Source organism: Calliphora vicina, chromosome 1, assembly GCF_958450345.1.
Source record: "Calliphora vicina chromosome 1, idCalVici1.1, whole genome shotgun sequence".
Taxonomy (NCBI): Eukaryota; Metazoa; Arthropoda; class Insecta; order Diptera; family Calliphoridae; genus Calliphora; species Calliphora vicina.
The window spans coordinates 13497504-13522981 of record NC_088780.1 but is presented as its reverse complement, the minus strand read 5'-3'; the positions used below and the strand labels follow the sequence as shown (position 1 = coordinate 13522981).

The 25478-nt window shown below is 29.3% G+C and overlaps 1 protein-coding gene across 1 annotated transcript in view; it reads right to left on the bottom strand.

The window, feature by feature from the left end:
- Positions 1 to 15575: 15575 nt before the first annotated feature.
- Positions 15576 to 25478, bottom strand: part of Lk6 (Lk6 kinase) — a 38124-nt gene continuing 28221 nt past the window's right edge. Inside the window, exons 4-6 of the mRNA XM_065499062.1 lie at positions 19116 to 19338; positions 18833 to 19046; positions 15576 to 18752 (exon numbers count right to left, since the gene is read on the bottom strand). Of these exons, the coding sequence (XP_065355134.1) occupies positions 16130 to 18752; positions 18833 to 19046; positions 19116 to 19338 (3060 nt within the window). The 3' untranslated portion in view covers positions 15576 to 16129. The remainder of the gene's footprint in view (positions 18753 to 18832; positions 19047 to 19115; positions 19339 to 25478) is intronic.

Genomic DNA, 25478 nt, shown 5'->3' with positions numbered 1-25478 from the left:
TTCCATAAATAAATAATAGTTTAAAATCCTTATTTTTGGTTTGTTGAAATTTACAAAATTTTCTTGATCCACCAGGCGAACAAAACTTTATAGAAGGTGGATTTTTGCTAATGAAATTCTTTGAAACGTTATAGCTTCTAAACTACTGAAGATATTTAAATGAAATTTGTTCCATATGATAGAGTAAAAAGTCAGCTTTTAGAAAATGTGTTACATTTTGTTTATATGCCACGCCCACTTGGAGTAATTCGTTTCCTAATGATTTAAACCTTAATATTTCTTATAATTAAAGATTATTAAAGAAATATTTTTCTAGGAGATGAAAGTGCATAACCTTTTCTATATTTTAGACAAATTTCAGTATTATAGCTTTTCAAATGAGGGATATATATGATTTTGATTAAACCAGTTTTTAGTCCAAATAAAATTTAAAATAATATAACTCGGAAACTACTAAAGATAATAAAACGAAATAAACGGTATGTTGTAGATTTGGTTGCCAGCTTTTAGATTTAGAGTAGTTTTTGTTTTATAAGACACGCCCACTTTGATAATTTCTTAAATTTATACTTTGATCCATAATAACTACATAAAAAGTAGGCGTGGCAATATGTTTTAGTAACTAAATTATAAAGCTTGTTTATTTGTTGTTAAGTATACCAAGTTTCAGCTCAATATCTCTTTAGACATGGAAGATCTTCTTACATCAGAAAATAAGTCCGTTTAGCAATAAGTCAAATAATGATTTTTCGAATGCTTAACTTTCAATTTAAAGGAAATATTACTGGATTTTTGAAAGAAAGGGTGACAATTTATTAATTCTCCACAAATGTACTCTAATTTATAAGCTCTCCTTTTACCTACAATTTCAAGTTCGTATGGTCCTACGAACCTCATTGATTATTTATTAACGTATAGTTCGAAGGACCATTAGCCCTGACTCTTTTTTCTTATTAATTTTAGTCTTTGTTAAATTAAAACCCTTTTTCTTTGTTTTAAGATATTTTTTATTCACTTTATTGAGTTTTTTTTTGTATTTTTTTTATATATTTTATAACTTTTTATCAATTTTTCATTTAGTTTTTTTTCTTGTCTTCCAGTTTTTTTTTTTGTTTTTATTTTCAAATGTTTATAATTTCTCGCTTCTTTTTTAAGGTATAAAACAATATATATTTTTGTTTGTTTGTTTTGTATTTAAAGATATTTTCTTTGTTTTTATTTTTACTTTTATAATAAGTTTTTTTTAGCGATCTTATAATGTTGGTTTTTCTAATAAAGTATAATGATTAGAGAGTGAGTTAGGACTCAAAACATAAAACCAAATATGTGATCAATATTGCTTTTATATTGATTTAATAGGGAAATTAGGTTTGTTAATAGAATAAATATTAATAGTTTAATGAGATTTTTAACACACTTTATAAGATCTTACTTAAACAATTTAAACAACCAAAACAACGTATTTTTTTATAAAATTTCTTTGTTAAATAAAAACAAAAATTATAAAAGTTTCGTTACGAAACGTTTTCAGTTTTGTTCGTTTAATTTGTATGATTTTTTTTTATTATTATTTTTTATTTATTTGAAATATAAAGTAGAGTGTTTTAAGGATAATAATGTATGTGTTTGAAGGTGTTTAAATATTTTATTTTAAATATATATATTTTGATTTGCTTTAAAATTAAAAGAATATTAAACTTAAGTTATTTTAATATAATTTATTGGCTTTTGTTGTTAAGGAATTGTGTTATTAAGAAGTTATTTCTACCCAGTCAACTTTAGAAAAATTTTAGAGACAAGATTTCAAAGACAAATTCACTGCTTTACCTACAAACATAGCACTGCTTTATCTCCACTGCTGACCTAGGCAAGGCAGTTCAGTGATGCTCCTTATTTTTATCACGAAAGCATTATTGCACTTTTAAATGTCATCTGTGATGCATAAATTTAAGTTTATTAACAACATAACCTTATTTAAACTTAATGGTGTTTACTATCATCCATAAATATCAGATTTTTTCAACTTCATCACTGGTTCGAAGGACCATTTTAGCAGCTAAATTGGAAATTAAAAGAAAGCCATAACATACCAATGGAAATTTAATTCATAAAATCAAAAGACTTGGTCATTTTTCACTTATGGTTCTTTATTAAATTGAATTGAAAGGTTTTAAGGTTCGAAGGACCATCATCATGTGCAGGGATTTGTGCATTTTTTATGCATGAATTTAAGTTTATTATCAGTATAGCCTTATTTAAACATAATGGTTTACTGTCATCCATAAAATAGCTGTTATTTCAATTTCATCACTGGTTCGAAGGACCATTTTAGCAGCTAAATTGGAAATTAAAAGAAAGTCATAACATCCCAATGGAAATTTAACTCTTAAAATCAAAATTCTTGAACATTGTTTAGTTATGGTTCTTTATTCTATTGAAAAGAAAAAGTTTTAAGGTTCGAAGGACCATCATCATGTGCAATGATTTGATGAAAAATTAATATTTCTCAGATGAGTTCAAACCATTTTAAGGTTTGAAAAACACAGCTCATGGATATAAATGTATTTCTAAGCTTTACAAACACTATTTTTTAAATATTGAATGATAATTTTATTCATTACAGAATTTGTATAATTCTAACCGATTCGAAGGACCTTTTTTTTTGCTTTAAATTGTATTTAAAAGTAGCGTTTACTTGCTTAAAGTCATAAAGTTTAGGTATTTTTGTTTTGAAACTCTTTACTGTAGATCAATGGTTTCAAATCAAATCAATTGAAATTCGAAGGACCAAAATAAACAATAAAAACATTCCATCTCCATTAAATTTTGTTTAAAAGTAGAGTTTCCTTGATTAGTTTGAGTATTTCTGATTTGCTAGTCTTTGCTAGGAAACACATGTTTTTAAATCAATTAAAATTGAGGTGCGAAGGACCAGCTCTGCAGAATATTAAGCCTAAGGAATGATTTGTACTCTACAAATATACTCTGGAAAATATTTGAGTCGAAGGACTATTTAACTGGAAACACTTACTTTTTAAATCAATTCAATTGAGGTTCGAAGCACCAGCACAGCAAAATATTAAGCATAAAGCTTATGAAAAATATTTTAAACGAAGGACCATTTAACTAAGCAGTTGAAGTTCGAAGCAACTTCAATGCCTTAAATTGTGTTTAAAAATAGTGACACTGGTTAATAAAAGTCAAATTGTTTAAATACTTTTGATTTGTAATCCTCACTAAAGAGCAGTTGCTTTAAATCCAATCAATTCAAGTTCGAAGGACCACCATAGTTGAACATAAAGTCTTAGGAACAATATCAAACATTCCATCCCAGCGACTTCTTAATTTGGATGAAATAGTTTGAGTATTTTTGATTTGTAATTTAATTCAAATAAATTTAGGTTCGAAGGACCACCACAGCAAAAAAATTAAACTACTAAATAAGAAACCTTCGACATTTTACAAACTTCTGAAGTTTGTTGCTTAGATTTAAACAGTTTTGTGAAAATATTGGTTTCGAAGGACCATTTTAGCAATGAAAATTTTTTAATAATCTGTTGTTTCCAATCAAATCAATTGAGGCTCGAAGGACCACCACCACGGCTAGAAATTAAGTCATAAATACAAGTTAAACTCTACAGAATAGGGATCCTTATAAATCATTTACAAACTTCTGCAGTTGGGAGATAAATTTAATCTATGTTATGGAAAAATCCCAGACACGGACCAATTTTTCACAGACAATTAAAAATCTACAAAATTTGAGACTGTAGACTTTTTTTCCTTAACATCTGGAGTTTGATCATTAAATTTATGCTATTTTATGAAAAATACAGGGCTCGAAGGACCTCTTTAGCTGAAAATTTTTACAATTTTATAAATTCCAAAGCACTTTCTTAGCATTAAATTGAAATTAAAGAAAGTAACTTATTAATTACATCGAAATACTTAAAGTTTTTTTAATGTTAAACTTGTTTGTAAAATTTAGTTGCCTTAAATCACAACAATTGAGGTTCGAAGGACCACCAGAGCTACAAATTGAGTCTTTAAAGATAATTATAACTCTACAAAATAAGAAATCTTCAACATTTTATCAACTTCTGAAGTTTGTTGCTTAGATTTAAACAGTTTTGTGAAAATATTGGGTTCGAAGGACCATTTTAGCAAGCACTCTTTATTAATAAACAGCTGTTCAATTGAGGTTCGAAGGACCACCACAGCTAGAAATTTAAACTCTACATTATAAGCAACCCTAGAAATTTTTACAACTTCTGGAATTTGGAAATAAATTTAATCTATTTGATGGAAAAATATTAAGTCCGAAGGACCACTTTAACAAGGAGAAATAAAACTCTACAAAAATAGTAACTGTAGGCTTTTTTTCTTTAACTTGTGGAGATTGGTGAATTAATTTAAAATGTTTCGTGAAAAATACTGGACTCAAAGGACCACTTTGCTGAACATTTTTAAAATTGTATAAAGTTAGTAGTAAAATGAAATTAAAGTGAATTCTTAATTACCTTAAAATACTTTAAGTTTTTTTAAAGTTAACCTTTTTTTGCAAAGTTTAAATCACAACAATTGAGGTTCGAAGGACCAACACAGCTACAAATTGAGTCTTTAAAGATAATTATAACTCTACAAAATAAGAAACCTTGGACATTTTATCAATTTCTGCAGTTTGATGATTCAATTTAAACTGTTTCATGAAAAATACTGGACTCGAAGGACCATTTTAGCAAGCAATTGAGGTTCGAAGGACCATCATGGACATGGAAAAATACTAAGTCCGAAGCACCACTTTAGCAAGGAGAAATAAAACTCTACAAAAATGGAAACTGTAGGCTTTTTTCTTTAACTTTTGGAAATTGGTGATTAAATTTAAACTGTTTCATGAAAAATACTGGGCTCGAAGGACCACTTTGCTGAAAATTTTTAAAATTGTATAAAGTTCGAAGCACTTTCTTAGTAGTAAAATGAAATTAAAGAAAGTGAATTCTTAATTACCTTAAAATACTTTAAGTTTTTATTAAAGTTAAATTTTTTTTGCGAAGTTCAGTTACTTTAAATCACAATAATTAAGGCTTAAAGATAAGAAACCTTTGACATTTTATTAATTTCTGAAGTTAAGTGCTTAGATTTAAACAGTTTTATGAAAAATATTGGACTCGAAGGACCATTTTTGCAAGGACTGTTTATTTATAAAAAAATAGTTTTCAATCAAATCAATTGAGGTGCGAAAGACCTAGAAATTAAAGCATACAATTCGAACGAATTTCTTTTCGAAAGCAGTTACATAATAACTCGAAGGACCACTTTAGCTGAAATTTTTTTTTTAAATTTTATAAAGTTCAAAGCACTTTCTTAGAATGAATTCTTAATTACCTGAAGATACTTTAAGTTTTTTTTAAGTTAAATTTTTTTTAAGTTCATTTACTTTAAATCACAATAATTAGGGTTCGAAGGACCACCACATCTAAAAATTAAGTCTTAAAAATAAGAAACCTTTGACATTTTATCAATTTCTGAAGTTAAATGCTTAGATTTAAGCAGTTTTATGAAAATATTGGGTTCGAAGGACCATCTAATTTATATCATTGCTTTATATTTCTGATTGACTGAGTTAATATTCTTCCAAATTACACATCATAGTTTCTGTTTCAGCTCAATTATGAATTAAAATTCCCCGGGAGTTTTTTCCCTTTTCTCCTATTCCTATTCAAATTCAATGGGAAAAAACTCCTGGGGAACAAACAACTCCCGCGGAATTTTTTAATTCATATTGGGCTGTTTATGTTTAAAAATTGCTTTGGAAATCTTAGATTTCTCTTGGCTTTTTATACAGATTAATAGGTATTGTTTTAAGCTTATTTATATCTTTCTTTTGTTTTGAATTTAAGTTATGGAGGAATTATTTGTTTGTTTGTTTTTAATTTGTTAAGAAACATTTATGTGGAAGTTCTTTATCATTTACATAATAATAATAATAATAAGAGTTAATAATGAATAAAATTAATGGTTAAATGAGGAATTTGGCAATTTACTTAATTAAATGCAGTAATTAAAGCAATGACAAAGCAATTTGTAGCTTAATTTTACTGCATTTATGAAATTACTTTGTTTTAAGAGAAATTTTTCCAAAAAAAAAGGATTTTTTTTATAGGTTAGAATTAGAGGCGTAACTGAGAGTAAAAATAATTACTCTCTCTCAACAACAAAATACATTGATTTACTGGTATTTTGTGGTTGCAACTTGCAAATTATACAGCCCAATTATGAATAAAAATTCCCCGGGAGTTTTTTTTTCTTTTTCCTATTCAAATTCAATGCGAAAAAATTCCCGGGAAACAAACTCCCAGGGAATTTTTTATTCATAATTGGGCTGATAGATTTTTTGTCTCTCAGTAACGCTTTTTTAGTCTCTTTTCTTAAAATTTCTCTTTTGAATGATTTTAGTTTATTTTTAAATTGTGGGGGATTGTTTTTTATATAAAAAAACTAATAATGGAATAAAAACTTTTAAAAAGTTTATTGTTTTTTTGTTTAACCATGGCACAAATTCTATTTTATTTCTATATAGATTTTATAGTTTCATTTTTTAATCATTTTTTTCTTTATACTTGAGGTCTTTACTTTTCAGTGTTTTTTTTTGTTTGTTTGTTTAAATATATTATTTTTAACAAATATTTGTGCTTTTTTTTGTAAAAAAAAGAAATAAAATTTTTGAAAATTAAAGAAAAAAAAGCACCATATCACAAGTTTAATATTATTAACTCTCTTTTCTTTGCTAGAAAAAGAAAGTTTTGAAAATAAGAGAAATAAATAAAACAAATAAAGCCTCTAATTGTTATTTTAATATTATTAATATTTGTTATTATAACTTGTTATTTTTCAAGTTTAAAATACAAGTTAATAGAGGAAAAGTTTTGGGGATGTTTTTTTTAAATTTTCTTTTGTTTTTTATAAAAAACAATAATTAAAAGGTGGTGTTGTTTTGTTTTCTTTTATTTTTTTTCTTACTTAACTTAAACTTCAAATTATTCCAATCTTTACACCTTCACTTTCCTTTTATGTGTTTCTTATATAATGCTCGCTTTTTCATTACAATTAGTATAAAAAATAGTAGTTTTATTAGTTGTTTGTGATTTCCTTATAAATTTACAAAAAAAAAAAAAATATTTCATGGATTTCTTTTAATAAATTTGAAAACATTCGTAAATACATTAAATATGACTTCACTTTTATTTTGGTGTTTAAAACAGCCCTATTGGCATCACTGCTTTATGTCAAAAAAAATATGTCACTCATATTTGACATCTTCTTAACATTTAAATGTTAAAAGTCAATTTACTGCATTTACGAATACCGCTAGATTTTTTTCTTTTAATTTTATTAAAAAATATACAAAAATGTTAAAAGAAACTGGACTCAATAACAATAACTTGAAAAACAACAGACTTGTAGCAACAAGTCTTTAAAAAACTTGGAAATTTTTTTAACTTCTGCAGTTTGCAGTTTAGATTTAATCCATTTTATGAAAAATATTGGATTCGAAGGACCATTTTAGCAAAAACTCTTCATAAATAAACAGGGGGGTTACTCTCTCTCTCTATTTCGATGCGAAAGAAAAACTGAACAATTGGTACCCTTTACTGAGTTTCGCATCGCAAAAAAATGTGTTTAAAATGTTTTTATTTACAAGTTTTGACATTTCATTTCGCCATTGTTTATTTTGTGGTACCAGTGTTGCTTATTTCTCAATTTATTTTGCGAAAGCGTTTGCATATACGACACAGAGTACTAAAATGTATTCTTCTCGCATTTACCTTTCGCATCGAACTTTCTTGCGCATCGCAATAGAGAGTAACCCCCCAGTTGTTTCCATTCACAATAATTGAGGTTCGAAGGACCACCACAGCTAGAAAAATAAGGCTTAAAAACAATTTAAACTCTATAGAATAAGAAACCCCAGACATTTTTTGCAACTAAGAGATAAATCTATGGAAACATCCAAGCCACGAAGGACCATTTTTTTTATTAAATGTTTTTTAATTTTATAAAGTTTATAGGACCTTTTTAATATTAAATTGAAATGAAAGAAAGTGGCTCCTTAATTAGTTTGAAATATTTTAAATATTTTTAATGTAAACTATTTACTAAAGTTCAGTGGCTTTAAATCACAACAATTGAGGTTCGAAGGACCATCACCACTAGAAATAAAGTCTGATAGACAATTCAAAATCTACTAATTAAAAAAACATTTGACATTTATAATCACCCCTATAGTGAAAAACATGTGAAATTTATGTTCCCATGAAATATCCATTTCCCTCGAAGGGAAAATTGCTATCGTGAAATTCCCCATGAACTTTTCATTCACAATAGTTGATTTTGTTCGTAACAGCTGTTTATTGTTTACAAAATTCCATCTAAAAATTTCACAACATGGCGAATTTTTTCACGTGAACAAAGTTTATGAACGAAAAATGGGAACATACTTCATGTGAAATTTTGATTCGCGATAGGGGTGAATAACTTTTGAAGTTTAGTGATAAATTTGATCTGTTTTATGATAAAATTAGACTCGAAGGAACATTTTAGCAAGCATTCTTTATTAATAAACAATTGTTTCCAATCAAATCAATTAAGGTTCGAAGGACCACCACAGCTAGAAATTAAGTCTTAAAACTCTACAAAATAAGTAAACCTTCGAAATCATTTACAACTTCTGCGAGTAGGTAATAAATTTAATATATTTTATGAAAAAAATACTGAGTCCGAAGGACCACTTAAAGCTCCACAAAAATAGAAACTTGTATAATTTTTTCTCTAATTTCTGGAGTTTGGTGATTAAATTTAAACTGTTTCATGAAAAATATTGGGCTCGAAGAACCATTTTATCAAGCAATTGAGGTTCGAAGGACCACCACAGCTAGAAATTAAAACTCTACATAATAAGGAACCCTAGACATTTTTACAACTTCTGGAATTTGGAAATAAATTTAATCTATTTTATGGAAAAATACTAAGTTCAAAGGACCACTTTAGGAGAAATAAAACTCAACAAAAATAGAAACTGTAGGCCTTTTTTCTTTAACTTCTGGAGTTTGGTGATTAAATTTAAACTGTTTCATGAAAAATACTGGGCTCGAAGGACCACTTTAGCTGAAAATTTTTAAAATAAAGTTCGAAGCACTTTCTTAGTAGTAAAATGAAATTAATGAAAGTGACTACTGCTTAATTTCGTTACTTTGAAGCCTAGAGATTTGTTTGTTTCACTGGAATCGAATACAGAAAGACATTTTTTAATTTTAATAAAAATTCAACAGCTGTCACAAAATGCATAGGGATGCATAAATTATCGATAACAAGTCGACATCAAATAACGATTTAGCGTCGAGATGATGTCGACTCGAAATGACAACGACTACATAATAGAGTCGAATAATTACTTAATTATTCGTTTCAGAAATCCACTCGACTTACAGAACAAGAAATAGGAATTATACATTTCTGCTTAATCACAATTGTTGGGTAGTTAATGGTTTTTGTTATTTAATTTAATGTTTAACAGCTCATTTTTATCATTTCTTTTAATACTTATAAACTTTATGGAATGTTAACAATTGAAATTATATTCGAAGTATTAAAATTGCATGTTAAAGAAGTGAATCCTTAATTAGTCCCAACATGATTAGGTAATTTTGATCTGAACTCTTCACAAAAGCTTTTCCTTAACATTTTCACAAAATTTATTTCAAAAACCTTTTGACAAAACTTTATCAAAAGCTTTTTAAGAAAGAATTTAGTTATTAAAAGCTTTTTAACAAAAAGCTTTAAAAAAATTAAAGCAATTTGTATCAAAAGCTTTTTAAAGAAAAACTTGTTTGTCAAAAGCTTTTAAATGCAAACTTTTTTAACAAAGGATTTTTAATAAAACATGGACTGTAAATACATGTACTTAAAGAAAGCTTTTTAAACTAAAGCTAAAAAAAATTATAAGAACATTTATTTTTTTATCAAAAGCTTTTGCAAATAATGCGTTTAAAGAAATACATAACAAAAGCTTTTGAAAAAATATTTAAGAAAATAATTTTTTAAAAAAGCTTTTGAAAAAAAAAAAAATTTTTTAAATTTTCATTAAAAATCTTTTGTTATAAAAGTTTTGAATTCAAAAAAAGCTTTTTATAAAAAGTTTGTTTTTCAAAAGTTTAATAAAAAAAAAATTTTAAAAAAGCTTTTTATAAAAAACATAGTTTAAAGTTTAAAGAGCTTTCTTTAAGTACATGTATATTTAAACAGCATTTGTTAAAAAATATTTCATTAAAAATCCTTTGTTAAAAAAGTTTTAATTTAAAAGCTTTTGACAAACAAGTTTTTCTTTAAAAAGCTTTTGATACAAATTGTTTTAATTTTTTAAAGCTTTTTATTAATAACAATTCTTTCTTAAAAAGCTTTTGATAAAGTTTTGTCAAAAAGCTTTTTCTTAAAAATCAAAAAAAAAAATATTTTTTTAATTTATTTTTGGTAAAAACTTTTTGTTTACGGTTTTGTTAAAAAGCGTTTTCATAAAAGTATTTGATAAAAAAGTTTTTTCTTAAAAAGCTTAAGTTAGCAATCATTTTCTAAAAAAGCTTTTGTCGGAATGCATTTTAAGAAAATGTATTTTTTTAAAAAAAGCTTTTTTGCAAAAGTGAAAAATAAAAATTGAATTAAGCTTTTTAAAATGTATTTTTTGATAAAAAAAAAAGTTTTTTTCAAAAGCTTTTTTAAAGTTTTTTTCCAAAAGCTTTTTTAAAGTTTTTATAAACTAATGGGTAGATTATGGATGGCAACCGAACTATAGTTGCGTTGTCAGTTGCCTAAATGGTATTACAGATGGCAAACGGCAGCTATCATTTTCTGTTGCCAAATTGGGAATTCGTTTTTCCTCAAAAACTTATGTTAGCAAGCATTTTCTAAAAAAGCTTTTGTTAGAATGTTAATTCTTAAAAAGCTTTTGTTAGAAAGCTTAAAAAAAACTTTAGATAAAAAGCTTCATTAACTTTTTGTTAAAAAGCTACATTTTCGTAGCAGTTTTTAAGAGCTTTTTCTTGAAGACTTTTCTTAAAATCTACTTTAAAAGCATATTTTTTAAAGTTCGTTTTAAACGAATTTTCAAAATTTATTCAGCCCAATTATGAATAAAAATTCCGCGGGAGTTTTTTCCCTTTTCTCATTTTTCCTATTCAATTTCAATGAGAAAAAACTCCCGGGGAACAAACTCCCGCGGAATTTTTTATTCATAATTAGACTGATTATCTACTTCGTTTGAGGTTAGAAGAACCATGTCAGCAGACTACTTTAGCTAAATCCACATTTATAAAATATGCATATAAATGAATAATAATTTTGTTTCATAACATGACAAATACTCTTAATTTCCCTACAAATTGAGTACAGTTTCATTTAAACTTTTGCAAAAACACCAAAAACTTAAAGAAATTGTCCCTACAATAACTGAAAGAAAAAAAGGGACTCTTGTTTTAACAATTTCAAAACTTTTTCGTATAAAAAAATTCCAAAAAAAAAAAAGTTTTGCTGATCTTTACAAAACATTGTACAATTTGTTAATCACAAATCGTTGGACAATAAATAGTAATTTGTAGATATAATTAAATAACATAAGTTTTGTTTGAGTTCAGGAATTTGTTTTTTCGATATATTTCTTTGCTTTTTGTTTTTTTTTTCTTATTTTTTTTTCGTTTGTTTTTTATATAAAGAAAACAAAGTTTTGTTTTTAATAATGACAATATGATCTTATATAGTTGGATTTTTTGTTGTTTGATACTTTAAAGATTTTTTTGTTTTTTTTGTTTTAGTTTTTATAATAACATCACATTAATCAATCACTTAATTTTAACAAAAAGTAGTTTTAAACTTATGTTTTACATGGTTTTCTTTTGTTCATCTTTTTTTTCTTATATAAGTTTAATTTATAAATCTGATAATAGCAAATTAAAACATGTTTTATATTTAGAAAATGAAAAAAACAATATTTAGAAAATAAATTAAACAAATTTGAATCTGGAAAACTTATGAAAATATTTAGAAAAAAACAATATTTTCTTAAGTTTTCCTTAAAGAAAAATAAAAGAAATTTTAACATAAATTTTTTTAAAAATTGGGTGGGTGTTTTTTACAATATTTGCTTTTTTTGTTTAAACAATAATAATTAAAAGGAAAGGAAATTTTGTTTTAAAAGAAATTTTCTTAATTTCTTTTGTTTAAAAACAAATTATGGTTTTTAGAGAAGAGAGTTTCATAATTAGTTTTAAATTATATAAAAAATGTTTTTTGTGTTTTTTTTTAGATAGATTAAATAAATTGCTATTAAAGCAAATAATAAAATTTTAAAGTAATAATTTAAATTTTAGCAGCAAATTATAATTTTGAGATTAATTTTATGAATAATTGTTTTTTTTTTTTTTATAGATTTTATAAATTGTATAAATAATATTAAAGTATGATATTTAAAAAAAGGAGTTTATGGCGCCTGATTTATTTTAAAATATGTCTAAACTTGTAATAGTTAATACAATGGTAATGTCTGGGTTTAAAGAAGCTTTTTATTTTGGAAAATCATGGAATAATTCAAAAAGAAAAACTTTTTTTTAGTATTTTCTTTTAAAAAAACATTTCTTAATAAAGACAAGCTTTTAAAAGCTTGTAAGATTTTCACAACCATTTTAATAAGAAAAGTTTTTCTAAAAAAATTTAAGCTGTGTTGAAAAGGGTTTAAGTGCTTTCACAATATAAACTTTAAATATTTTGTTCAAAAAGCTCTTAGTGGAAATTTATTTTAAAGTTTGCTTGAAAAAGCTTTCCTTAGAGTTATAAAAAGTTATCTTGATAACAATTTAATACAAAAAAGCTTTTTAAAAATATATTCCTATAAAAAATTTAGCAATAAAAAAATTAATTCTCTAATGAAAAACTTTTAAAACGAAAATAAAAATTAAAGCTTGTTTCTTAAAAGCTTTTCCGCTTAATAAAAGTTTATCAAAAAAATTCCTTAAAAGCTTTTACCAAAATTAAATTTTTCAAAGTTTTTGAACAGATTTGAGAAAAACTTTCTAAAAGCTCTTTAAAATTTTCTAGTGAAGTTTAATACAAATTTTTTTTAGGTTGAAAATATTTTTCTATAAAAAGCTTTCCAACAAATAACTTTCTTAAAATGTTTTTTGCAACTATCTGAAAAAGCTTTTTTTCTTGAAAAACTTTGTTTATTAATAAAATAAAGCTTTTTTCAAAAACTCTTTTAAAAGCTTTCTGCAAAAGCTCTTTTAAAAGTTTTCTTCAAAAGCTCCTTTAAACGTTTCCTTCAAAAGCTCATTTAAGCTTTATTTAAAAGATCTTTTAAACGATTTCATCAAAAGCTCTTTTAAGCTTTATTTAAAAGCTCTTTTATAAGTTATATTCAAAAACAGATCTTTTAAAAGCTTTTTAAAAGATTTCTTCAAAAGCTCTTTTAAAAGCATTCTCCAAAATCTATTTAAAAAGCTTCGAAAGCTCTTTGGAATCTTTTATCCTTAAAAAATTTAAAAAAGCTTTTCAAGAAAAATTTTAATAAAGCTTTAAACAACTTCTGAAGAAAGAGCTTTATGTTTTTAAAAGCTTTCTTGAAAAGCTCTTTATGCATTCTTCAAAAGTTTGTAAAAACTTTATTAAAATATTTAATAAAGCTCTTTAAAATCTTTCTTTGGAGCACATTTGAAAGCTTTTTTAAAAATATCTGTTTTAAAAGCTTTCATGTTTAACAATTTTTATAAAAACTTTCTAAAAAAAAGCTCCTTTAAAACCTATTTTTAAAAAGCTGTTTCAAAAGCTCTTTTAAGATTTCTTCAAAAGTTTGTAAAAGCTTTATTAAAATTGTTGTTGGTAAGCTCTTAACAATCTTTCGTTGAAGATCTTTTGAAAGCTTTCTTTTAAAAGATTTCTTTTAAAAGCTTTCATGAAAAGAAAGCTTTTGCAAGCTTTTTTTCTTCAAAAGTTTGTAAAGGCTTTATTAAAATCTTTCTATAAAGATCTTTTGAAAGCTTTCTTAAAAAGATCTGTTGATAAATCTCTTTTAAAATGTTAATAAAATACTTTGTAAAAAAGCAATTTTAAAAACTTTCTTAAAAAGCTCATTTAAAAGATTTCTTAAAAAAACCTTTCGTAAAAAGTTCGTTTAAAATTGTTTTTAAAAGCTCTTACAACCATTTGAAAAAATATCCTTTAAAAAGCTATTTTACAAAGCTTTTTTAAAGTTTTTTTTAAGCTCTTAAAATATTTCGTAAAAAGTTCGTTTAAAATCGTTTTTAAAAGCTCTTAGAACCATTTTAAAAAAGCTCCTTTAAAACCTTTTTTTAAAAGCTCTTAAAACCATTTTAAAAAGCTCTTTTATAAGCCTTTTTAAAGTTTTTTTAAGCTCTTTTAAAATATTTCTTAAAAGCTCTAAAAATCGTTTTTAAAAAGCTATTTTTAAAACTTTTTTTTTATAAAGCTCTTTTAGAATCCTTTTCAAAAATCTCTTTTACAAGCTTTTTTTAAAGTTATTTTAAGCTTTCTTAAAAAGCTTATTTAAAAGTTTGCTTATAAATCTCTTAACGAATACGAAATTCCAAATATTCCAAACTTAAATAAAAAGCTTTTCTGCTAACTATAAATGTAGCTACCACTTGTTAAGATTAATTGTAAACATTTAGACATTGTTTATAAAGCTTTTTGTAACAAAAAAAAAGCTGGGTTTTTTTTCTAAACCACTAACTAACTACCAACCAAGTGGTGATAAATTTTCGACATGCTTTTTTAATTACGAAATTGAAGATATCTTAAACATAATTAAAGCTTTTCTTTGTAGACATAGTCTTGTCTTTTATATAGCAGAGTAAACTAACTAATTGTGATTTAAACTAGACAAAATCTATTAAATATAGATTTGCAAGCAGCGCATATGATAATAAAGATTTGTTAACATAAAAGTTAACTACTTAAAAATAGATATTTCCTAAACTCAATTAAATTTTTTTTGTGTGTGTGAAAAGCTTTTAATTAAATTCTTTTTTTGGGGTTGAAAAAATAGCAAAAAAGCTCTTGTTTTTTGCTTTAAAATGTCGAATATCAAGAAGAAACCTTTTTATCAAAACTAAAAATTGACATAAAAATTTAAAAGGCCAATTGGAGAGAGAAAGAGAAAGTATGGTGTTAAAGCTTTTAAAAAAGCTTTACTTGTTAATAAAATTCTTCAAGCTTTAGCCATCATCAAGGGGGTAGTGGGTGACACTTAACATAAAGACAAATGTTCAGCTTTTATTTTCAGTTAAAAGCTTTATTTGTAGACGAGAATATCTTAGAAAATAAAAAAAACTCCATGGAAAGGAAGTAAACTTATAAATTGGATGGATAAGTGATTTCAAAATGTGATGTTAATGAAATTAAAAAATAAAAGTATATGTCGCCCGTTTGAATGTAATGAAAAATGAATAATTTAAATTAATGAATGTTGAGGGATGAGGTGAGTAAGGTTTTGAAATAAAAAAAAAATAAAAACATTGTTTTGTTCGGTTTTCTTGTTGGTTTTTTTTGCATTTTTTTGGTTATCATTATTTTTTTTTTCGTAACATTTTTATTCGACAAAATATATGTATTGTAAATATATATATATGTAGTATATAGAATTTGTTTTTGTTTTCTTTCTAAACAATAGAAACATTATTTCAATTTAAAGCTTTTTAAAACAAGAGCTTTTTTAAACTTTTTTTTTCTTATAGATATTTAACAAAAGCTTTTCACATAAAGCTTTTTATAAAAACTCCTTTTTTTAAATATATAGTTGTTGTTGGTTGGTTGATGTTGTGGATAATTAATTAATTAAAGAGAGAGAGATAAATTAAAATTTTCAAATAAAAAAATTTTAAAGAAGAAAGAAAAACATTTCATTGAGGGGGGTAGATATAAAAAATTATGGGTAGAAATTAGGGGGAAAATAGTTTTTTAGATTTTTTTAAAGAGAAAAATCTATAATTTCTTAAGATCTTAGGAGGGGAAAGGGGGTCTTAGGGAAAAGTGTTGGTTGTTTTATTAATAATCCTGATGTTGTGTTGTCTTAGCCACTGGCGGTTGCCTGTTGTTGGCAATATTCATTGGAATTATTGATTAATAAATCGTTGCCATTGCGTTGCAATTGCTGATGATAGTGGTGAGTGTGTGGTGGAGGAGAGGGTGGTGAATTGGAGAGACCATTAACCGGGTTATTGTTAATGCGCTGCAAGCGTCTTTGTAGCAACAAACTTTCACTGGGCGGTGAGAGACCAATGCTTAGGGGTGTTGAATTATAATCCATATTATTAAGATTATTATAGGGGAAGCGACCCGAGCCAATGCGTTGGGGATTGACACGATAGGTTGGCTGCATTTGGGGCTGTTGGGAATAGCATTTGCGCTGCTGATACATTTGCTGGGTGGGCGAATTGCGCTGCATATTGCAATTGCGCACCGAAGAATAGATGCAATCCTGGCGCCAATTGCGTATCTCATTGTTGCCGTTGGGTGAAGAGTTCTTGAAAGAGTGTTGTTCAGTGTCTGAGGGTGGAGAGCCACCGCTGCTGCCGGCACTGTTATGGCGATTATTATTACTATTATTATTATTAGTGTGAGTGTTTTGTTGATGATAATAGTTGGGCAACATATAGGGTTTGGAACGTGTTTGGGGTTGTTGGTTGGGCTGTTGTTCTTGCTCCTCCAGCTCTTGTGGATGAGTGCCACTGTGCGAGAAACTGCCCAAATAGTTGCGATGCTGATTGCCATAGTAGTTGGCTCCATTGTTGGGACGATATTTACGATATGATTGATTGTCTAGGTTTTTGAAATTTTTCAAATTATTAGAGTTGACATGCTGCTGCTGCTGCTGTTCCATTTGTTGTTGTTGGTTGCGTTGACGCCAATTTTCTATGGGTTGCTGCTGCTGGTGTTGTTGCTGCTGCTGTTGCTGCTTCTGCTGCTGTTGTTTCAAATTATTGGAAATATAACGCTTGTGTATATCCTGCTGTTGCTGCTGTTGATATTTCGAATATTGCCTTTGTCGTTGTGAATAGTTGTTGTAAAGAAAAGGCTTTTTGAAAACTTCCTCATCCACATCATCATCCTCTTCCTCCTCCTCCTCCTCTTCATCATCATCATAGTCCTCCTCCAACTCATTATCATCAGTAGCGAAATAAACCGTGCGTGGCTGGGAAACGGGAGATTTCCTTTGCTGGCTTAAAGGCTTTTGTTGGGTTTGCTGTTGCTCCTGCTGTTTAGTGGGAGTCTTTAAAATAGAAGCCTGTGTAGGAGCTTTGTATATTTTACATTCTTTCTCTTCATCTTTATCATCATCATCAACTTTAACATTTTCATTAGAATTAGAATTAATTTCTTGTGGTGGGCATTTAATTACATTAATGATAGGTACATTAAGTGGTACGGCATCGTTTTGCTCCTTAAAAGCTTCTAAATTTTTATTATTCTCCTTCTGCTCCTCATTTTGGGGTTTGTTAGCCTTAAGTGGCTTAAAATTTTCTTCATTTTCATCATCATTCTCTTCATTATCATTAAGATTATCATCATGTTTATTGATTTGATCAATTTTATGATTATTGCCAGTCTCATCATTTACATCAGGTAGCATTGCCTTTAAATCACTAATACTTTCCAATATTTCGATATTCTTATTAATAGAGTTTTCCTTAACAAACTCTTGCTTCTTTTCAAACACCTCATCATCTTCTTCATCATCATCATCATTAGTGTTTTCTACATCAACCTTAAGATCATTATCAACACCTTGCTTATGATCTTTATTAGCAAAATCTACTTCATCATCATCTTCATGCACTTGCTCTTCCTCCTCTTCATCCTCCTCATCTTCATTATAGTTATGATTATTATATTTTTCATTTTCATCATAATCTGGATTATATTCATCATCAGAGTCTGTTATCCAAGAGCTTTTGTAAACACCAGGACCCTCAACCAAATTACATTCGGGTTCTGGTGCCACAAATGAAGAGTTTTGCTGATTATAGGTGTCTTCCTCCTCCTCATCAATATCATCTTCATCACCTTCATTATCGTAATCATAATCATCTAGATCACGCCAATTGGTACGATAATTATTCTCATCCTCTTCGTCGCCAGTATAATACGAACGCCAATCATTGTTAGGCTCTGCCACATCATCATTTTCATCATTCGTCTCTAAACGTCCGAAATTTTCCAATACATCATCATCTTCGTCTTCATCGTGGACATTTAAAATGCAAAAGCCACCAGAACGTGATGCTGCTGAAGTATTAAAAACCGAAGAGCCGTTGCGTGAGGCGCCACCAGGGCCGCCTGTTACAGCTACACCTCCACCTGCTCCGGCTGCTCCTGATCCTACATTAACACCACCACCATTAGTGCTGGCATATTTATTAATTGATTGTCGGGAACTTAAAGTACCGGCACGTCCATAAGTCGAACGATTGCGGCTAGCAGGGCCGCCCGCCATATAAGATTTGGAATTTGTAGAACGATTTTTCTTAAATGTGGAAAAATCGGGATTTTGTTCAACGCCATTTTGTGAAGGTTGATAAATGTTGGGACGTTCTTTCATATAGTCGTAGCGCATGGAGAAATGTTGTAATATAACACGCTTCACAGCCATAGCAGATTCGGCAAATTGTGAAATTTCACGTGCCGATTGATTGCTGTAACAAAAAATAACCCATAAATACATATTAAGCAAAGATTTTCTTTTTATTTTGTTCTCAATTATATAACTTATTACCGTCTTATATTTCCTGGTGTCCTTAAAGCTTTACGTCTATTTTCCATTCTCTTACTATCTAAAGGTTCATTTTCGGATACTTTTATCCAGGGATGTTTTAATACCGCCGCAGCACTTAAACGCTTGGGTGCCTCCTTAATCAATAGGCCGCTTATCAAATCCTTGGCCTCTTTGCTGATATCATCCCATTCAGGCTCCGGGAAACAAAAATGTCCTTTGAAACCAATTAAATATAAATGAAAATCTTTTCTCTTTCTTACAATCTTCATTTCATTCCACTTACCTTCTTGTATAGACTCAAATAACAGCTCTTGACAAGTGCGACAATTTTCACCACGATTCCAGCCACAATCTTGTTCACAATTACCCGAAAATGGTGGATAACCGCACAACAATATATAGGCTATAACACCCAAGGACCATAAATCACAACGTTTGTCATAGTAATTGGCTTCGCCGACAAATAGATCGACCACCTCGGGGGCCATGAATTCGGCACTGCCAACCTAAAATAAAGAAAACAAGAAAAAAAAAAGTTAATAAAAATCAAAATAAATTTATTTTCAAAATTTATGAATTTTCAAGTAAAATTTTTAATTTAGAAAATTCAATCTAGATTTCGAATTATTGAAAAAAAAATATGAAATTTTGAGTTTAAATTTTTAATTTCGAAAATTCGAATTTAATTTCGAAATTCCAAAAATGCATCAAATTAATATTTGTTTGACATTATAATGATTTTATTTAAAAAATTACGTTATTCGGCTCAAAATGTTTAAATTCGAAAATAAAAAGTAAATTTCGAATTTCGTAAAAAGTGATAAAATTTAATTATTTGTATACAAAAGTATCTAAATAAGACTAACAATAGTTTTTAGCAAAAAATAAAAGATTTTTCAATTTTGTAAAAATTTCGAATTTCCCAAAAAAAATTATTTTTTTAAAACTGCGTTTAAATTGAACTGTAAAAAGTATTAAACAAAATTTTAGAATTTTTCTTAAAAATTTTTTTTTTTCGAAATTTATTTCGAATTTTGTAAAAAGTATTAATTTTAATTTGATTTTTAGAAAATCAAAAATTTTATGATTTTGAATAAATTTTTTTAAATTCGAACTTAATTTCGAATTTTGTAAAACGCATAACAATTTATTTGATTCAAAACAAAAACTATTTAAAAAGAACTAAAAATCATTTTTAGCAAATATTTTATGATTTTAAAACATTAAGTTCGAAAATTCGAAATTCGAAAAATCTGTAAAAGTTTTAAGCACAAAACTGTATTTTCTCAAGGATTTCGTTCAACTAACAAACATTTTGTTGGTTTAAATACATTTATTAAACTGCAAACGATCTTACAATATAAAGTCGTTAGTTCAAAGATATACAGAGTTGCAAATACAGAGTAATATATAAAGTAGCATAACAAGTATGCAAAATAAAGTGCAGGAGAAATACAGTGTATCGTACAAATATTCGTTCATTCTCAACACTCTCCTTGAATGAAATATTTCCAAGATAAAACATTTTCCCATGCACTCTTTAAATTAATAAAATAAGAGATCAAAAACTAAAAATTAACATTTCAATTCAAATTAATCTAACTTATAAAATAACATGTGGGTTAGTTAATAAAGGCCAAAACATTTTCCAAAATAGTCCAACTTCTGAGGAGTAACAGCCTTAGTAAATACATCGGCAACCATCTCGTTAGTGCACAGGTATTCCAAAGCGACTTCCTTCTCATCGATTTTCTGGCGTATGAACTTAGCTTTTATGTCCACATGTTTCGTCCTGGGTGAATAATTATTATTAAGGGCGACTTGTAAGGCCCCCTTGTTGTCACAATATAGCAACATAGTTTCATTGACATCAGGGTTGAGTTCAGCTTCTAGACGTTTCAGCCAAACTGATTCCTGTATAGCAGCTGTTAGTGACATAAATTCGGCTTCCGTCGAAGATAATGCCACTGTCTTCTGCTTCCTTGTTGACCACGAAATAGCGCCTGATTGGTACACAAAGACATAGCCGGTTGTAGATTTTCGGTCGTCAACATCTCCGGCCCAGTCTGCATCACAGAAACCTTTTATTTCGTCTTCCGTTTGCTTTTTGTAAACAATGCCCTTGTCGATTGTACCCTTCAAGTACCTCATTACACGTTTAACGGCTTCCCAGTGTGGTCTGCCAGGATTAGTCCCAAATCTACTAAGGAAATTTACCGCATAACAAATATCGGGTCGGGTAATCTGGGCCGCAAACAATAGGCAACCAATTGCTTGCATATATGGTACTTCTGACATGTTCCGCTTAGACTCATCATCTTCTGGAGACATACTAGCAGACAACTTTTGATTGTAGTCTATTGGAGTCGTGGTTGGGTTACATTCAGCCATTCCAAAACGTTGCAAGACATCCCATATATAGCGGGATTGATCTATTTTCATAAAGCCATTACCTCTTGTAATTTTCGTGCCAAGCACAGACGATACCTCTCCCATATCCTTCATTTCGAATCTGCTGGCTAGCCTTGACTTCAGTGACTTTATCGCCTCTAGGTTGTTGGAGAAAATTAGGACGTCGTCGACATAAATAGCTACATACAACATTTCACCGTCACCTACTTTGTGGTACACACATTGGTCGACCTCACCTCTCACAAGACCCATTTTAAGCAATTCGTTGTTTATTGTCTCGTTCCAAACACGACCTGACTGTTTCAGACCATATATTGACTTCTGCAGCTTGCACACCTTCTTGGAGCCATCGTCGAACATTTCAGGTTGTTGTATATAAACAGTCTCCTTCAGCGTACCATTTAAATAAGCGCTCACTGCGTCCATTTGGTGTATATACATGTCCTTCTTAACAGCCAGCGCCAGTAAATATCGAATAGAATCATATCTGACAACAGGTGAGAAGGTTTCTGTATAATCGATTCCTTTACGTTGTGAAAAGCCCTTAGATACCAGTCTCTCCTTCCATCGTATGGGATTGCCATGATCATCCCTTTTGGTTTTGAACACCCACTTCGATTTTATAGCCCTTTCACCTGGTGGTAAGTCGGTTAGCACCCACGTTTCGTTGTTCATTAATGATTCTATTTCCTCCTTCATTGCAGCCTTCCATTTACATGAGTTGTCTGACGACATTGCGTCCTCCACTGTGCCTGGATCATCAGAAATATACTGCATTGCACAAAAATTTGTCGATCTTTGAGTTTTGTTGGCAATACGATCAGACCGACGAACATTCTCCACAACAGGAATATTTTGTGCCTCATATGGGTTTGGAGCCCATTGACCACCATCATTTTCCATGGGTGATGCTAAAGGTGACGACCACTCAACAGAGTCATCATAAGTGCTGCTATCTGATTCACATTCTGTTTCAGTGTTGGATTCGATTTGAACGGGATGGCATTCAGGTGTCGATTCAACTTCGGTGACTCTCTCCCCTGAATTGACATTATCGTATTCTAGAAGTAATTCTGGATAATAAAACTCACTTTTCTCGTCCATGTTTACCTTGCTTCCTTCCAAGAACACCACATCACGGCTTATAATTATATTATAGTCATCGGGATTGAACAATCTGTAGGCCTTACTTTCGGAGCTGTACCCCATCATGATGCATTCAATCGATTTCTTATCCAGCTTACGTCGTCTTTCTTTTGGTACGTGTACAAGAGCAGGGCATCCAAAAACTTTTAGAAACTTTAAGTTAGGGCGCCGACCAGACCAAATTTCTTCGGGACTTCTATTCTCACCACGGCAAGGCACCCTATTAATTAAATAACATGCCGTGTTTGCAGCCTCGGCCCAAAAACGATGGTCTAAACCGCTGTCGATTAGCATACATCGGACTCGTTCCATCAAGGTTCTGTTAATTCCCTCGGCTGTGCCATTTTGTTCCGGGGAATATGGGCAAGTCTTTTGATGAATTACACCGCAGTCTTTCAAAAAACTTTGAAAATTTCCATTTACATATTCGCCTCCATTGTCGGTTCTTAAAATTTTCATCTTCGATGAACACTGATTCTCAGCCATTTTCTTAAAAGAAACAAATGTGTCGGAAACATCAGATTTCCTCTTGAGTGGGTACACAAACAATTTCCGGGAATAATCATCCACAAAAGTAACCAGGAATCGAGCGCCAGAAAAAGAATTCACATCAAGTGGGCCAACAACATCGGAGTGCACCAGTTCCAATAATTTTGTGGCCCTTGTTCCATCTTCTCTAATTGGTCTTCTGGTTTGTTTACCCTTAACACAAACCACACAAGGCTCGTTGTTTCCATTCTCAAATTGAATACCCAAAGAAGATTTCTTCACTTCATTCAAATTGTTATCACAAATGTGTCCCATTCTTCTGTGCCATAAACGAAGATCTTTCTTAGCAACAAAAACGTTATTCTGTTTCGAATGTGCCTCACTGTCTATACGGTATAATTCGTTGTAAATTGTTGCAGATGTAAGAAGTGTGTTGTCTTTGTCCAATATACGACAAGTTTCCCCTTCAAAAATAACTGTCTTACCGTCCATAGTCATTTGCCTTACGCTGCGTTTACACATGCAAGTAGATTGATGAAAGTTGATAATACGTATTATTATCGAAAATGTCGAAAATACATCGAAATGTCTACAAGTTGCTTGAGCGTTTACACATGCAAGTAAAAGTTCATTTTGTAAATGTTAGCGAAGGAGAATGATGTCTTCAAAATGCCACAAATATAAGAATATTACAGCTAATTTGATAAATAAACCTTTTATATATCAGCATTTATTATTTTTAAGTCAATTTGCGGCTTGAAACCAAATTTTATTATTTTTATTCATAACAATAAAGTGTTACCATGATATTCAAATACAAACATTTCTGGGGAAAATGTTAGGTTAACAATTTTTATAGATATTAGTAACAATTTTATTTATTAAAACTAATGAAATTGCTATTTTTACGAAAACGATAAGCATTAGTGGCCATTTGTACTATTTTCTTTTTCAAAAATACATAAAATAAGTTAAAAATATAATAATTATTTTACCACAATCCAGTAATTTTTTTTAAATTTTTTTAGTTAGGCAACTCTGTTTGTGTTTTTGACACTTTATTGCAGTAAGTGTCAAAAAATCACTGTCCATCGAAATTCACTAGGCAGTGAGCTGTAAGTGGCTGCATGTGTGCTTGTGTTAGTGCAAAAGTGTGAATGTATTGTGTTTTTCGAACTGTTACTTGCATGTGTAAACGCTAGGTTACAGAAAGAAGGTTTGCACATAAATTCGGCACATATTCAACGTTCTTAACCGTTACTTCTTTTTTTCTGCTTCCACTTAAAATACTTAAGTCGACGTCGCCAGCGCATTCAACGTACAATTCACTCTTGTTAGCAACAACGACTTTCTTGTCTTCTATGCTGTGTACGTTATACAAATGCTTGTTGTTGTTAATCATGTGGTTGCTAGCGCCACTATCAACATACCAATGCATATAGTTGTTGTTGTCGTTGTACCGCTCATTTGTGTCTGCACACACATTCATGCTTATGCTCGTTGCAATCAACGTTGATGAAACTTCTCTTTTTTCATTTTTCCTGTTAGGCTTACCGTTACCCTTGTTGTTGTTTCTATTTGGACAATTCTTAGAAATGTGACCAAATTCCTTACAGTTGTAGCACTGGATTGATTTTTTCTTCCTTGGATTTATATTCTTGGTGTATAGTACGGCCTCCTTTTCTGCACTAGGTGTGTCGAATTTAGCATCCTGTAGGAGTAGGTTTTTCACCATGTCGACAGTCAAGGATTCCTTGGAGTTTTCCACGGCCATTACAAGTGGTTTAAAATCTTCCGGCAACCCGGCAAGCATTAATGAAGCTGTGAGTTCGTCGTCTATATTGAGTCCTGCGTTTTTCACCTTCATCGCAGTTATTACCAACTCGTTGACATACTCCTGGACAGAACCATAATTTCGTAGTTTCATGTTCACCAACTGCTTCAATAATTCCACTTTTCGTGTGAGGCCACTATCCTCGTAAGCACGCAACAACGCATCCCAGGCTTCTTTCGCAGTTGTTGCAGCGGCAATTAGTCCATAGTTACAGGGATCTACCATCAAGGTAATTTCAGCTAATGCACGTTCATTTAAAATAACATCGCCGTCATCAACCACACCGGTTTGAACAATTTTCCAGCAACCTTTGATGACCAAGCAAGATTTAGCCTGTCTCTTCCAGACATCGAAATTCTCGCGTCCTCTTAAACGCTCCATCGAAAATCCCACAGGAAGATTTGCCATCTTATACGATTCGCGATTTTACTTTAAAAAAACACACTTTAAAAAATTTAAAACACGCGCGACATGAAGCCCATAACCTGTTGGTTTAAATACATTTATTAAACTGCAAACGATCTTACAATATAAAGTAGTTAGTTCAAAGATATACAGAGTTGCAAATACAGAGTAATATATAAAGTAGCATAACAAGTATGCAAAATAAAGTGCAGGAGAAATACAGTGTATCGTACAAATATTCGTTCATTCTCAACACATTTTAATTTAAATTTTCGAAATTAAAATTTTTATATACATTTTTCCACTTTTTACAAAATTCGAAATTAATTTCGAATGGATATGGATTTTTCAAAAAAAAAT